The sequence below is a fragment of the Wyeomyia smithii genome, chromosome 3 (genome assembly GCF_029784165.1).
Source record: "Wyeomyia smithii strain HCP4-BCI-WySm-NY-G18 chromosome 3, ASM2978416v1, whole genome shotgun sequence".
Classification (NCBI taxonomy): domain Eukaryota; kingdom Metazoa; phylum Arthropoda; class Insecta; order Diptera; family Culicidae; genus Wyeomyia; species Wyeomyia smithii.
The window spans coordinates 40,883,613-40,899,668 of record NC_073696.1 but is presented as its reverse complement, the minus strand read 5'-3'; the positions used below and the strand labels follow the sequence as shown (position 1 = coordinate 40,899,668).

General features: G+C 38.5%; 1 protein-coding gene across 2 annotated transcripts in view; it reads left to right on the top strand.

Moving 5' to 3' along the window:
- The window catches only part of LOC129733170 (1-phosphatidylinositol 4,5-bisphosphate phosphodiesterase classes I and II), a 181,893-nt gene that overhangs the window by 150,551 nt on the left and 15,286 nt on the right, over positions 1-16,056 (top strand). For both annotated transcript variants that reach the window (XM_055694793.1, XM_055694792.1), the window contains exons 6-11: positions 1,420-1,605; positions 9,131-9,328; positions 9,543-9,725; positions 9,803-9,983; positions 10,101-10,461; positions 10,856-11,067. In XM_055694793.1, the coding sequence (XP_055550768.1) occupies positions 1,420-1,605; positions 9,131-9,328; positions 9,543-9,725; positions 9,803-9,983; positions 10,101-10,461; positions 10,856-11,067 (1,321 nt within the window). The remainder of the gene's footprint in view (positions 1-1,419; positions 1,606-9,130; positions 9,329-9,542; positions 9,726-9,802; positions 9,984-10,100; positions 10,462-10,855; positions 11,068-16,056) is intronic.

Genomic DNA, 16,056 nt, shown 5'->3' with positions numbered 1-16,056 from the left:
TATTGATTTCCGGTCACCGCCACATTAATCATCGCAACGAAAAACAAAGCTGCCGAAAGGAAAAATCATTCCCCGTCGTCGAAAATCGGAACAACCGGCTATTTATTGACGCACTATACAGCCATATCGCGTCCCAAATCTGCCGCAGCACTTGGGACGGGAAGTCGTTGAAATGCAGGAAATAGAGAAATAAAAACCAAACCCCTTTCCGGTTTCTTCACATCCGACAAAATTTTCCACTAATGGCACCCGCCACCATCGCATCGGTGCCAATCTATCAGGGTTTCTTTTGCTTCGTGCAGGCTTCCAAAAATTGCATGCGCCAGCGATCGTTACCCCCGTCAGTTGTCAGTACTAATCGCCGTTTTATTATGATGGAAACCGTCAGCGAAAAAGCGATAAATTTAAATTGACTTGCATTTTCGCTTGATCCGCGAACTGATTCAATTGTTTTCACTGAATAACACCGTTCTGAAAACAAAAAAAAAAATCTTTCAATGCAGCATGCAAGTGACATCCATTGAAAAGGTGATGCGTTGACATTTAATTTTATTTTATGGAGACACTTGGTGGTTGTAAAGCATTTATAATACAAGTGAAAGAATAAAGTTGATTTTAATAGAGCTTGTCGAACGTAGGTGTGTTCTTGATGGACACACATCATAACCAGCTTCATTTTTTTCTGTTGGGTTTCGTAACAAATTCACCACAAGTGGCAAGACCCAATATAGTGGAAAGAAAAAGGCAAATGCGTGACTTCTTACCATGCAGGTCAAGAAGAAAATCCCGAAAGGCACACCGATTTGAGAATGAGCTTTGCTGGCATTATTTTCCTACTTGTTTATTTTCTAGGCCTGCGGCAGACTAAGTGCCTTTATCGTTTCGTCCTGAATAAAAAAGTCGACAGTCACGTTGAAGGTCTATTGCACTCTTATTGGTTGTTTTGAACTTTTTTGTTTCTTTGTTTCCAAAAAGGCCATTGTGGCAACTACCACAACACCAGTGGCCAGTTAGTCCCGCCGAGCATACGATTCGGGAAGTCTTCCGAAACGGCCAAAAAGAGAGGAAGTAATAACAATGAGTACAAAGCAGTTTACGAAACTTTCTTGCCCCCACCGCAAGGGGATTTGCTAACAAGCTGGTGATTAGATTTCCGTTCGTTCGTTCTTTTTTCTTTGCTTTTTTTTGGTCAGTTGTTGGAAGTGTAATGGCTTTTTTTTCGTGTGCGCAAGGGTGAATTTCCCCGGGAAGATTGAAACATTTTTTTAAACGGCTCTTTAAATGGCAATCTTCGTCAATACATTTGAGAACTCCCTTTATAGTATGATGTTGAATTTATTTCGAAGTAACTCTATTGTATCTATTGTATCGAGAAAAAAGAAGTAATTTTTTGTGTGGTTTAATTTTTCTCACTTACAGCATCATCAAAACATTTGCCACCAACAAGGACGACCGACGACGTGTGGAAAAGGCGCTGGATGTTTCCGGGCTGCCATCCGGAAAGGCGGACACACTGGCGCTATCCAAATTTCAGTTCGAGGATTTTTTCAACCTGTACAAGAATCTTACCCAGCGAGGCGAGGTGGAGAAGGTGTATGACGAACTGTGAGTATAATCTCTGAAAGTGGGCGGGAGAGTGCCGCCGGCAGAGAGGATTAGAGGAAAAACGATTTTTAAAAGCTCTCGCTTGCTTCGCTCTTTTGGTATGCAAAATCCGTTTGGGGTTTTCTTTGCCATGTAAGAAAAAAGGTAAATATTCCCTTAGGCGACTTTACGGCCGATCCTTGCCCCAACCGGGCAAATACAGGCGAGTTTGAATGTGAAGCTGGGGATTCATCAAAAACTGTGATAGATTTTGGAGTCAAGCAATCGGCAGATAATAAATGCTATTGTTGCTCTACAGGACGCCGTTCACTTTTACGATGGTCAGATTTTTTTCTATCGGATTGAATGGTAGATGGCAATAATTGCAGAATTCGGCTTCGAACATTTACAGGCTATTATTGTGCGATGATTGCCAAGAAACCAGTCATCCGCGACTAAATATACAAAGAATGGTCTATTCATATAACACACACACACACGATTTAAGTTGCTCTATAAATGTGGTCCTTCGGTTTTCCTTGCAAGTAATTTTTTTTTTGATATGCTTGAACTTGAACTTGAAATAATTTCACCGGAAATTTCAACATATTATCAATTTCAATTCGGGCTCATCGAACAAACCAGATCGAGTCTCAAAGCATAACTGGTTACGAAATCGATTTTTAATAGTCGTTCTTATTCTAGTTCATGGCCGTATCCGCTATTTGTACGAAAATATCGATTCGAATGAATTGAAAAATGCAATACAAATAGTTTAATGGGAATACAACAATGTTACATTTGAACTAGTCAGATCGTAAAAAACCAAATCACCACAAAGGAAGAATTCGAAAAAAACTAAAATCAAACAGAGCGGATAATTTGTTAAACAGTCTTTGGAGACTAACTATTGCGCCAAAAGTGCTATAGTGAGCTCGTTGAGCAGGCAGTCTCCAAGAGAACGGACAGTCTATGCTGCCTTGCCAAAGGTCTGTGGTAAACAATGCCATGACCGTGTCTCTACGGACGGACAGAGCCTCCAAACGTATTATTAAGCAGCGATTTTCATAGTCTGGTAGACAGAAGCAGTTTTCAAAGAGCATGTTGCAAAAAGCACTGTGGAACTGGCTTTAGTCTTTCCCGACCATTGTCATAATAAGGAGTCCAAACAACCGAGCGGTCCTCTAATATTGAGCGATACAATGATTTGAGGCAGTAAATATCCGTGAATTCTTCAGCGGCCCTGAAGATAAATTCCAGAGCTCTCAAGGTTTTCTCGTTGGCAAACGAAATGTGAGGCTTGAAAGTGAGCTGGGAACCCGAATTTACTCCCAAGTCTTTACATTGGTTTACGCCCTCGATGTCTCTTTCTAGCAAAGCGAATTTGAAATATATACTCTGTTTATTCCGCGAAAATTAAATAATAGAGCATTTAGATGTAATCACATCCATATGATTCCGATGGCACCCATCGGAAAAAATATCTAGTTTCAACCGCTCCTGTGAATTTTAATATCCCTAGTCGCTTCGAAAATGCAGTTAGCCTTAAAAGACCTAAATGAAGTTTTTTCGTAAGCAAATGTGGAAACGAGGAATCCGGGTAATTACTCTGCTGCATAGGGCTGCACTTCCGAGGCGGCTAAGAGTACCAAAATTCATATGAACTGTTGAAAAGCCATAACCTTCCATTTTTCCAATTTCAGCTTTAGGGCAAAACCAGTGACGTCCCAGAGACCAGTGTAATTTGCAGCTTCCTTGAGACTGGTCGGCATTATTTGAAAAAAACTTGAAAATAAAACATAAAGTTGTGTATGTTTAGCAGTTGAAGGATAACTATGAATGTTTCCTTGCATGAGAAGCAAGTGAAGGAACATTTAGAAAAAAATGTATTGTTGGTTTAAAATTTATCGTTACCTAAAAATAGCTAGACATGGCTCTAGCTTGTTTGAGATTATGCTTCGAGTTTGATTTCTCCACAGTATTTGAAAACTTTTGGACATACATACTTTACTCTAGCCTTTCTTGGTAAAAAAATTTGTTTGTCAGTGAAAACTTTGTGAGAATAAAAATATAAGTTTCATGTGGATTTACAGAGCATGCTATTTAGACTAATTGTTTGCTCGAAATACTTGGACTTTCTTGACATTATTCCAATCAAATTCGTAGTTTTTATGTTGATATTTGAAAAGAATCTTTAATATGCGTTTTTCAAAAGTTATTCTTGCTCTCAAAAATCTATATGTTGAATGAAAAAAAAAAAAGCTTTGACTGGTACTCAACATATCAGGCAACAGTCGAGAAAGACCGATTTGCTCTCTGAACTCTGTAAATAATTTCATTTACTGAAAAACTCACATTAGTTAGTGAATTGAATTGAGTGTCGTTTTCTCCATACTAAAAAATGTGCGACAGCATAGAGGGAGACATTGTTATCGACAAGCTAAATATGTCATTTCGTGTTATTAGTATTTTTTTGAAACTTGACTAATTTTTGAAAAGGGTTCTTGTAGAAATGGTATTGATGATAACACATTTTTAGAGTCAGAACGGTTTGCTTGAATGGTGTGACATCTGTGGCAAAGTTGTATATAATAGTTATTTCTTTCCGAAATAAATATAAGGTAATTTATCATGATCGGAACAGTAAAAAAAAAGAAACCTTGATCGGAACAATTTTTATCCATATTTTCTTCGCTATTCGACAAAAACAATATATGCAACAAAAATGGAAATCTTTTCGATAGAAAAACTTTTTTTCTTGATAGTGCCCATTTTGGAATGTTAAGAATATTTTTAGACAAATAAATCGCGTACCTAAAATCTGAAATAAAATGGCTGTCTCGATTTTGATACATGTTTTGTGCCGATCATGATTCATCGTGTTCCGATCCGATGAAACAAATTCTATGACTAGATAAAATGATATATTTGAATTAATTCATGTCTGAATGGCTACAAATTATTGTTTCTGTAAAATAGACAGATAGATGGTTAAAAACACAATTTGTTGATGATTTAATGCGATATTAATGGTGAAAATGTGACATGAAAATTTATCTACCATGAAAATTGTTCCGATCATGATACATTACCTTACACGGTAGTTTGAAAAAAAAAAAAAACACAAACTAAAGAAAAATAATAATTATCTCAAAAAACTTATTTAAATTTTTTTTATAAAAATTAACCTTTTATAACTAAACATTCTTAGTTGTCTTATCACAGTAAACCGAGAAAAGAGTTGAATTTTCCAGAAGAAATAAAAAATTTCAAAAACCTTTTGTTAATTGGTAGCTATGTTGTCTTCGGCAAAGTTGTAGACATCCATTTTATCTTTTCAGGAAAAATAAATACCGTGAGATAATGAAAGAAGAAAGAAATATAGATTAATTACTTCATGAACTAATTACATTTTTTTGTTCTATGACTTACATTTTATGTTAAAAGTAGGCAATGATTTTTTAGAGGATGCGAAAAATTACCACGGGCTGAGGATGTAACTTAGACTCAGAAAAAATTTCCCTCGTCCGCTATACAAGTGTGAAAGCAGGCAGTCGTTCAGTTACAAAAATAACTTCCACAAGGCAGTATGTGTGATTGATCGAGACGTGCAATAGTAAAGGGTGATCGATATTAGTTTTAGGGGAAACTAGCTCTCCCAGTAGTTTAATTGGCCAAAACACCATGCCGGAGACGTCGGAGATTGCGTTTCCCGTCTGGACGAGGGAAATTTTTTCTAATTCTAAATCACATCCTGAGCCCGTGTTCATTTTTCACATCCTTGAAAAATCACAAACATTGCCTACTTTTCAACTTAAAATACATTAATTGTTAGATAAATAATAAAAATAAAAAAAGATTCTATTGTTTTTCTGCGTAAACTGCACAATTTAAACTGTTAACAGTGACAGTTAAAAAAAAGAAATATGATTTTCTGATATTTTTTCAGTGTTATTTTGAGGGACAAAATTTTTTTCTACAATATTGTCGAAGACGCTATAACGATCGAACAAACCCATTTTGACTCTAAAAATTTGTTATCAACGATGTACATTCAACTCAGGAAATACTTCCTTATTTAGATTTCCCGTTAGCACAAAGAACGTTGTAGTTATTCACATATAAATCAAATTTACTGACCCAAGTGCCTGCGAATGATGAAATTATTTTTAGACCCAAAACAGTTTGTTTAATCGGTATATTGTATTCGGTAAAAATGTAGATAGTTAATTTGTCCTTCTAAATAAACATACACTCGATAAATATGACTGAAGAATTAAGTTTTTTTTAATATTGTTAATTTTTTAATTTTTTTGTTTTTCCAAATTTCTATTTTTATAACGACTTTATATTCGTCAACACTCAAATTCAATAAAGCAGACAGTGTAGGTAGTAGTACATGTAGGACGCGGTGTATTTTTTCCAGTCTGTATCATATTTTCCAGTTTACTTTTTATTCACTTCGCTAACTACTGTTAGCTTCAATGAACTTGTTTTACAGTGTTTTTATTCTAAAAGAACAAACTAATCGTCTACAACTTTACCGAAAACATCATAAGATTTCTTCCACTTAGTATTTGGTCGTTCCCTTTTATTTACTGCAGCGCCTCTAGGTGTCGTACTGAGAAACTGATGAAAGCGTTTTGATCTGGAAATTTTGTCAGGATTGGTACATGCGTTTAAAAGTTATCAAAGATCAAAGAACGCAAGAGACGAGAATTAACTACCGAAATCGACTGTAAATACCGTGCTCAATGACTGTGGATCGCGCTTTAAAACCAACCGTAGAAGTGGAACATTGGACCGGAAATTACGAGAGAAGGTCATCAAAGCAGTCCGGAATAATCCTGGGGTCCCCTCGGTGATTTGGCGAAAAGGTTCAATGCAGCACATAGTACAGTTCGTCGAATCTGTATGTGTGAAGGATTACGGTCGTATCATGCCAGCAAACAACCCAACAGGACGCTGGAACAGAACCTGGTTGCCAAAACCCGAGCAAGAAAGCTATACGAGCAAGTCTTGGCAGAGTACATCGGCTGTATTTTAATGAACGATGGAACATATGTCAGAATGGCCTTGGACAAATTTCGGGTCGGAAATTTTACCTTGCTAGCGTAAGGGGAATGCTCCGGGTAGGTTCAAATTTGTTTTCGCGGATGAATTCGCCCGCAAGTTGATGATTTGGTAAGCAATCTGTAACTGTGGAAAGAAGACAAAAGTTTCCATCACTGGAGCAAACTTAAATGAACAAATTTACAAAGCAAAGTGTCTTGAAGAGATAGTTTCGCCGTTCATCCAGTCACACGAAGGCCCCGTGAAGTTTTGGCTCGATCTAGCTAGCTACCACTACGCCCGGGATGTGTTGGAATGGTTTGTCCCATTCAGTTGGAATTAGCTGCCGCACTTGCTGGATGCTTGTTGGTTGTTGCTCCTGGACCTTAATTTTCAAAATTGATCAGAGAAGCTGGATCGAATTAAGGTCGGGAGACTGTGTTAGCCACTCGGTAACCTTGATACGCTTTTCTTATGTGAAACCAGCTTTGAGGGTTGCTGAAGATCTCCGTATATCGTATATCCGTGTATCATCTGCGCTCCAACTTCAGCTTTTGAGCAGACGTTGTCAGTTTTCGCTTTAACCCAAGTGCCCAAGTTAATTTCTAGACGGGCTACGGTAAAATCATTATGAACCATTATAAACACTTTTTGAGTATTTATTGAAGGTTTTCAGAACTTCGACTGAAGCCTGCCAAATGGTGGCATTGGGCACTAGAGGGTTAAAATGGCCAAATAAACCTGTTTGGTCATGATTCCATCGATAAACTTAGGTTCTCAAAGGCAGGCAGTAGCCACCTTGACTCTACCTGCAGAAAAAAAATCATTCTCAGTTGGTTGAAAAATCAATGTCGATAAAGTAGCTCACCAACGCCATGCTAGACTGAAAGCCGCAAACACTCATTTTCCTTTCTTTCACCGGTTCTCCGCCGTACTACTAGACCTGAAAAGCATTACTTTCGTCTCGTCTGGCCAAATCATCTTATTCTAGTTCACTTCCATCGTTTTTTGATAACTTTTGCGGACAATCATGGCCTCTTAAGTACTACTCTGCCCTTAAGACCTTGCTTATAAAGATGTTTACGTACGGATTGTGGTTTCAATTGAATAGAAAGCCGCTTTCAATCAGTTTCGCAATTTTCGGAGCTGATAGTTCCCGGTCCAGTTTCGCATTTTCCACGATAGCTCTGTCAATAAGATCTAATTTTGAACTCGAAACTGAATTTTGAGTACGAAAACTTCAAGAGTACCAAAATGACAGCTAAACACAATGTTTACATTCGAGAAAGTTGCAGAATATACACCAAAACAATATACACTAAAACTTTTAAACACTTTTTAAGTTTTAAATTACACTTTTAATTTACTTCACTGTTTTAACCGTAGTATCTGTTTTGGGATGGATAATTTTGCTGTGTAATTTTTAACTCTTTGTTATGAATTATCACATACAATCTCAAAATAGATATAAATGCCGTATTTTCAATGACAACGTGATAACTTAATTTTTTTTGCATGCATCGAGAACATTCGTTGGGAATGCTGCATAGTACCGAACCTATAGCAATTATTGGAAGACATTTTGTTTCTAGGAATTTTTTTTTAGTTTTCCCAGCTTATCCCTGTAGCCTATTCCAATGAAAAGTAGGCGTAGAAAAAGGAGGCACTATTTTCCAGCGTTTCAAGCTAGAAATGTGCCACATAAATCCTTCCGTTCACAGTACTTCCACCTGGAATCGCTCCAGTAAAATGCACACAACCCATGATATCGAACATTCGCTCATAACAGAGGATCCTAACTATCCAGTACGGGGATAACATTAGTGGTGAATTACATCAGTGTCGTATAATGCATAGACTCCTGAAACAACCGTGCATTACGAAGAATACTGGATTACAACGGATGCCGAGATTTGATAGAAGTTCCTCCCTGACTCTGATGTTAATTGTACACAAATAACTATGCGCCTCCATTAGTGCAATAGGCAATGGAAGCGCCTCACACATGTAAGGGTGTGAATTAATTAGTACTTTTTATTCATTTCCAAACAAAAGGATTGACACCAGTGTACAAAATATCATACGCGGAGAATATGTTTTAATCCTGGATACAAAGAACCGTGCCAACCAGTGTTACATCGAGAGCTAAGCCCTCGTATGCCTACAGCACGAATACGCGAATGAATCAACATACATCTGCTGACAGTGATTGATTCCACTCTCCCACTCCGGATGAAGGACCGTTTTCATTACCAGCGGTAGTTGTAATTAATTTAAACTTTTATGCTAGATCGTCTCGCGCTGGAAACTGTCGCGTTGATAGCGACGCAATCTCAACAGGCACTTGGGAAATGAATGATTCACTTTTCCACCCTGCTCGCTCTCCCCCGACTCGACTTGACTCGACAGCTTAACACCACAGTCGCCTAATTTGCAGAAGCATTAATCAACCTTTACTTTTATTTCTGTTCCCTTACTCGCACCCCCGTTGCAGGGTCGGCACATCCAAACGACGGCTGATGTCCACATCGCAGCTAGTCGACTTCCTAAATAAAACGCAACGCGATCCCAGGCTTAATGAAATCCTACATCCGTATGCAAACACGGCCCGAGCAAGGGACATCATCCAGGAGTACGAGCCGAATAAGTTCAACGCTCAGAAAGGTCAGCTAAGCTTCGATGGCTTTCTGAGGTAAGTTCACGCGGAGGGGAAATTGTGGCTTTAAATCGCCTGGTCGCGACGTGGAATGTGGTGGGAGCAAACTTTTCCGTATCCCGTCCTATTTTCGTTTCCCAATGATGTGGAAAAAGTTGCTGGTTAGGGGAAATTAAAGTTTAATACTACCAAAACGTTTTACTTTTTTTTCTTTTCTGAGAGTTTTCATTTTCTTCTGTGGCTTCTACAGATATCTAATGTCGGAGGATAATCCAATCATGGCAGCTAGCAAGTTAGATCTGTGCGACGACATGGATCAACCGCTTTCACACTACTTTATCAATTCATCGCACAACACCTACTTAACAGGGCACCAATTGACGGGCAAGAGCTCCGTGGAGATTTACCGTCAAAGCTTACTGGCTGGATGCAGGTTAGAAGTCATTGATCCAAACGTTCACCCCAAATGTAGATTTTTCACGTAACACATTTCTGCTTCCCGCTGGCTAGATGTGTCGAGTTGGATTTCTGGAACGGCCGCACTGAGGAGCCTGTGATAGTCCACGGCTACACTTTCGTCCCGGAGATCTGCGCCAAAGATGTGCTAGAAGCAATAGCTGAAACAGCATTCAAGACATCCGAATTTCCTGTGATACTGAGTTTCGAAAACCACTGTAACCCGAGGCAGCAGGTTAGTTAAAGGAGACATTTTTTTAATGATTTGCGAATATTATTTGCTTCATGTAATCAATCTGTCAATCCAAATTCAATCACTGTACTCATCTACCCGTGTTTGTTTGTTCCGCAGGCAAAAATAGCAAATTATTGTCGTGATATTTTTGGAGATATGTTACTAGATAGGCCCCTAGATTCCCACCCCTTGGGACCAGGCTCGGATCTGCCTCCGCCGTCGTTGTTGAAACGGAAAATCATCATTAAGAATAAGAAAAAGCACCACCACCACCATCATCATCACAAGAAAGGAAACGCCACGAGCCCGACGGCAGCACCGGCGGCGGCAGGAGCTGTGCCAACGAACAGTGCCATCAACAATAATGTCAGCAATAACGTTAACGCAAACACCACTTCCGCTACACTAATGGCAACCGCAGCGGCCGGAACGGCAACTCTGATTACCACCGGCAGCGGCAATAGCGGTATAGTGGCAGGTACGCAATTATATATGTTTTATTGACTTGCATCGGCATGAATCCCACACGTGTTAATTTCAGCAGGAATTTTTATGAATCATATTTTTGATACTGGCATTCTATTTTATGCAGACGTTTGAGTTCAAATTACCACAGAATTTTACGCCTATATTAAACCGCATGATTGCACTAATCACTAGTCACAAAATTCAACCATACCAATAAACCACGTATTGAAATGATAGTCGCATATCAACTTGAAACCAAACTAATTCTCGGCTTCGCTATCAACTTTAAGCTCCACTCAAAACACTCAACTTAAAAACTAATTTTTTTTCACGTTTCTTTCTCTCGAAATCGTCTGCGCCCCTGTTGCTGCACCTTGTGCACACATACTTCATGCTACATGCAGCCAGTGCAAGCATACAAGTGCAACAATCCCAGGAGGAAAATAGTGTCACATGCATTACGCCCAGCACCAATAGCAACAGCGTCAACAACTGCAACAGTAACCCCCCTACCGCCAACAGCACCACCAGCACCGCCCCCGCTAACGATGCTAGTGCACAACCAGCAATGGTGACCGGAAATGGTGATGTACCGCACCATGCACCTCCACTACAGGTAACGATCATTGTTTCCGCTGAAGCAAAGACAACTGAACTAAACGGTTAGCGAATGCTGCTGCTGCCACTGGCAGGACCCTCAAGTGGACGCATGAGAGCTTCCAATGCTAATGATGTTTGCGTTCACTGACATACATTATCACGTTTCGTACTCCTAGCTACCTTTTTTTTTGTGTGTTCCATTTCAACCTGCTCCCGCAGAGAGAATGCCGGATGTGCTGTGAGGGATTCGGCTAAAAGTGGATTTGAGATCCACTCAGTTCAGTTCAGTGTTGGTTTTTATTGATTCCAACACGAGGCATCATATGTTGTTTTGGAAAATTCCGAACGCCCAATCCATGCGGGTGTTGAATTTGAGCGCTTTTTTCCGCACTTGGAGTTAAAATAAATTTTGAATAACGATAATGTTACATGACGGCGCATCGTGTTGTTTTATGGTGCAGTTACAATGGATAGCAACAACGTGTTGAGCTATATTTTCGCGATTGTTCGACATATGATTTTATTTGTTGCTGGCATCTTGTTTCAATTTATTTACACAGAGGGGTTAAATAAATACGAAATAAAACATTTTGCGTTTGACAAATCTTCAATAACATCATAAATTACATGTCAGGAGTGTGGGTGAAGTGAAATTTGAATTCCTTTGAAGGATAAAATTTTCGATGTTTTATGTAGATATATGCAATTTTGCGGAACAAACACTGAAAAGCAATGTCAGTAGAAGTAAACATAATAATATTATTTTTCTTCTTCTCTCTCCAGAACAGTCTCTCAATTCACCATTGTAACTATTAATTGCATGAGTTCCAGCTTTTTTGCGTTGTTAGTTAGGTTGATTCAAAATGAAGTTTGCTACTTTGCAACTATGTGTGCCGCTTGGGCACTGTTCAGTAGCGTTCTGATAGGATTTTTTCATTCGTTCATGCATTTTTATTACTCATATCAAACATCTACACTAAGTAGTTAGAAACACATGCGAAATTGGTCCATTGGTTGCTACTCAGAATTGTTTCTCCTCACTGGATAGTTTTTTTTAAGGAGCGCTTGTGCTTATATTTTAAGTGGTTTAATGACGAATTTCATTTTCATTTTCACCATTATACTGCATATTGTTTTGCTATACCGTTACCTAAAATTTGGTTATGCATTTCACCACTTTGATGTGCCATTTATTTAATACAAGTTAGATAAAACTGTCTGTCTACCTACTTCTCTGTCAAATATAATGTTTAAAATCTTGAAATCAACTTTAAATCAAAACTTGTTTGTTGACAATATTTCTCATTGCATTATCAGGAGCCAACATGAATGAATCATGAAGCGAAAAACAATTTAATTTTGTATAAGTTTAATGAATGGTCTCTATGAGTAATTGATCGCAATAGAAAATGCAAATGCCACAAGGGAATGAAGCTTCTTAAACGTAATCGGCAGATCCGATGGCAGAGAGTAGGAGGCTTTTATTCTCCCATTCTGCTTTGAATCTCTTCCAACTTTGAAAAAACAACCATAATTTAACAGATACCCATTTCCGGATCCCGTAGTTGGGGAATATTTAAATATTTTCTTCAGCTTTTCGCAGTTTTTCAGACACCGGAATGTCCTGGATATCGAAATGAAATCGAACACCGAAATTTCCGTTTCTAGTTTGAGTCTCAGATCTGGATTTTAGCATTTTTTGGTTATGGTCTTCATTTGTGGACGTCATTTCTTGAAACTGGAAGTTGTCATCTTGAATGAGAAACAAATTTCTGGTTTCTAGTCGTAGTTCGAGGTCGGGTTGGGTGGTATTTGAACATTTTTATCACCTGGATCCATAAGTCGCCATCTTGCACTTAAAAATGGCGTCGAGTATCGATATCGAGTCTCCATACGTCATTTCTAGCAAGGTTGAGGGTCGATTTCCGCATATTTCCAGAAACCGGAAATCACTTTTTTGAATTCCAAAATGACATCGGAGACATATTCTCGGTTTCTTAGAGTCTTTCTGGTTCTGGAATTACCAAAACTAAGAAGTTTATAATAAGCCATAGAACTAAGCAAGTAATAATCGGACGACGCAAACACTAAGGCGGTAAAGCTTTCAATTTGAGCGTTTTCATGTAAGTTTCAACGACTTTAACAGTATGAGACCGAGCGTTGTCACGTAGTATAATCACTTTTTCGTTCCTTCACTCGTATTAAGGTCTCATTTCAATGGTAGTCGATACCGTTCCCCAGTGAAGTCGTCGTTCGATTTCAACAATCGATATTAACAACACACCCCTGGTCCCACCAAACATATAACATAATCTTTGCAGTGTGTATATTCGGCCGAGCCGACAACGTAGAAACTTAACCAGGTATTCTCCGTGAGTTTTTCCTTTGTGTCGCTGTAATGATTCCATTTTTAATCACCCGTCACCATCCTTTTGCCGCTGGGGCAGTTGTTCACAGACAAAAAAAAAAACGCTCAACGCCCCTTGGTTTCATGCCTCATACACCAAACACCAAAGCAAGCTGTTTCTGCTTTTGGCATGAATCCTTTGAAGCAATTCCTTCAACTCAGCGTCTTTGAGGGGTTTTACCTTCCTTTACGCGAATAATCTACATCAAAATAACCGTTTTTGAAACGAGGGAACCAATCACGGTACGTTGTTTCACTTAGAGCAGCATTTGCGTAAATCTTTTTTAACACTCGTTGCGCTTCAGTCGCTGTTTTCTTTTAATGAAATGCGAAAAGTAATACGTCCCACGAAGAATTGGCACAAAATCGGGTATTTTCACACAACTAAAAGTATATGACAGCAAAATAAAATCATTAACGTGGCAAAGCGGTTTTTTATCATATGTCTCAGCTTGATTGATCATGATCTAGGTACATTAAAATCGACTAGTACTTACGGTTGGTGCCATTTATTGACAAATAGCAGGAGCTTAGTTGCGTCGAGAGAAAGTGAGGTATGGAGTGTGAAAAATTCAAAGAAACAATGAGCGAATTGAGAGTGAGAAAAAAGAGATAGAATAAGAGAAAGAAAACGATAAATGACAGAAGTTGGTAGACAGATTGAGAGAGAGGAATTCACTGGTTTGAATTTATTGAATTTAGCAACTTTGCTCAAATATCCAATTTTACAAATTCACTAGCTTGCATTTTTACGAACAAGTTTATAATTCATGTTAGCTTCCATTAAAAAGATGTGCAATTTCGGCAATCCACAATAAACGGGCAACCAATTGAATCAACATTAGAGCACTCTATCCATAGAAACGTTTATGCAAAGTTTCAGCCAAATCAAAAATGACAATTATAAAAAATACATTGAAAATGGGACATTTTTCATGGAACTGCTCAGATGTTACTTTATAGTTTTTCGAAAAGCATCATGCAGGTTTATTGTTTTTCCTCGGAGAATTACTAGCGTGTAGGAGAATATCATTCACTGCGAAAACAACTGCTCTCGCACTGGTGTGCTAAGTGTCGGATTTGCTTAAAGAGAAAAAGCAAATCGTTTGTATCTGAGGAGCTGAGATCTGAAATATCTCTCCAGAGAGATAAAAAAGTGGTGTGAGCTTTTTGACACGAAAGGTCATTACGCACTCAAACTACACAAAAGATCTCACTGCGGTGCTTTGATTGTGCGTCTCTTGAGCCTATATCAAATAAGTAAGCATTTACTAAAAAAAACCCAAATTAATCCACCTAGTGGTGAGACCCAGCCTTTCTCATTCGAACTTATTATTTGTTCAAATAGAATTACACAACACTCCCATTTAAAAAAAAAATACACCTTGAAAATTCCTGCTGGATTTATTTTCCACTTTAACTAACTTATTTCTGGTAACCAACAGCACAATTCGACCATTCAAAACCTAACATTCACACACATATGAGCGAACATTAACACTTACACATGCAAATACCATGAAACAAATATGTTTCATATACATCCCGCGAAAAATCCACTGCAAACTTTTTCTATTGGTCACCCTTAACTACACACACTGCTGTGCAGGCGTTGTTTATGCGACTGAAAGGAATGTCTCATCACACACAGGAGAGTCAGCTGACGCTGATAACTCTTATAGACCTATACTGCCGGTACCCGCATAGCTGTCCCATACTGATTTTGGTCACTTTTGAGTTATCATCGGGAATCGACCTCACTGTTATCATATTTTCTGGGAAAAAATTAAAATTGATACTTTTGTATGGGAAAACATGGAAAAAATCCCAAGTTGTTTTTGTCCCATATTAAAAGTAACCGCATTACAGTCCCACTGCATAGAGGTACAAACTGCAAACATATATAATTTTGCTCCAGATTAGTGTATATCGGATTATTTAAGGCATATAGAAGTATGTCATTTAATAAACTAGATTAATGTTGTTTTTCTGTGGTACAATCTACGTTGCCAATGATACTGCCGGTTGCTGGTTGTATTTGTATGTGATGGGACAAATTTGCGAGTACTTTTGAAATGTACCCGCATATTTTGTCCCATTTTGTCTTTTTTCAAGTTATATAACGTAAAACCAATTCCACCCATGGTTTTTCGTTCTCAACGATAAACTTGTGGTGCCATGAAACTGTTATGGTCATTGGTTCTGGATATTATTGCTGGAAATCCGAAAATTCACGGATAATATTGATTCGCCGTTTTCTCAACATGTTGTTTTTTATTATGGGACAGTTATCCGGGTACCGGCAGTATATGATCGAGACCAAAGCCAGTCTGGGTCATGCCTGCGAGTGCAACACAACAACGGGTAGGTAGGGCTAAATCTTTTCGAATTAATTTCAATCTTTAACAACGGCTTTTACCCATTAACATTCAAGTTCATTAAAGGCAGACAGTGTGTGCAGCCGGGGAAGCGAAAAAAAGCGAACTGAAAATATTATACAGATTTGGAAAAACATACTGCATCCAGACGGGACTTGAACCCGCAGTTTCCCTGACTACTTCACTGGTTGCCGGAATACTTCCTAAAATGGCCAAATTC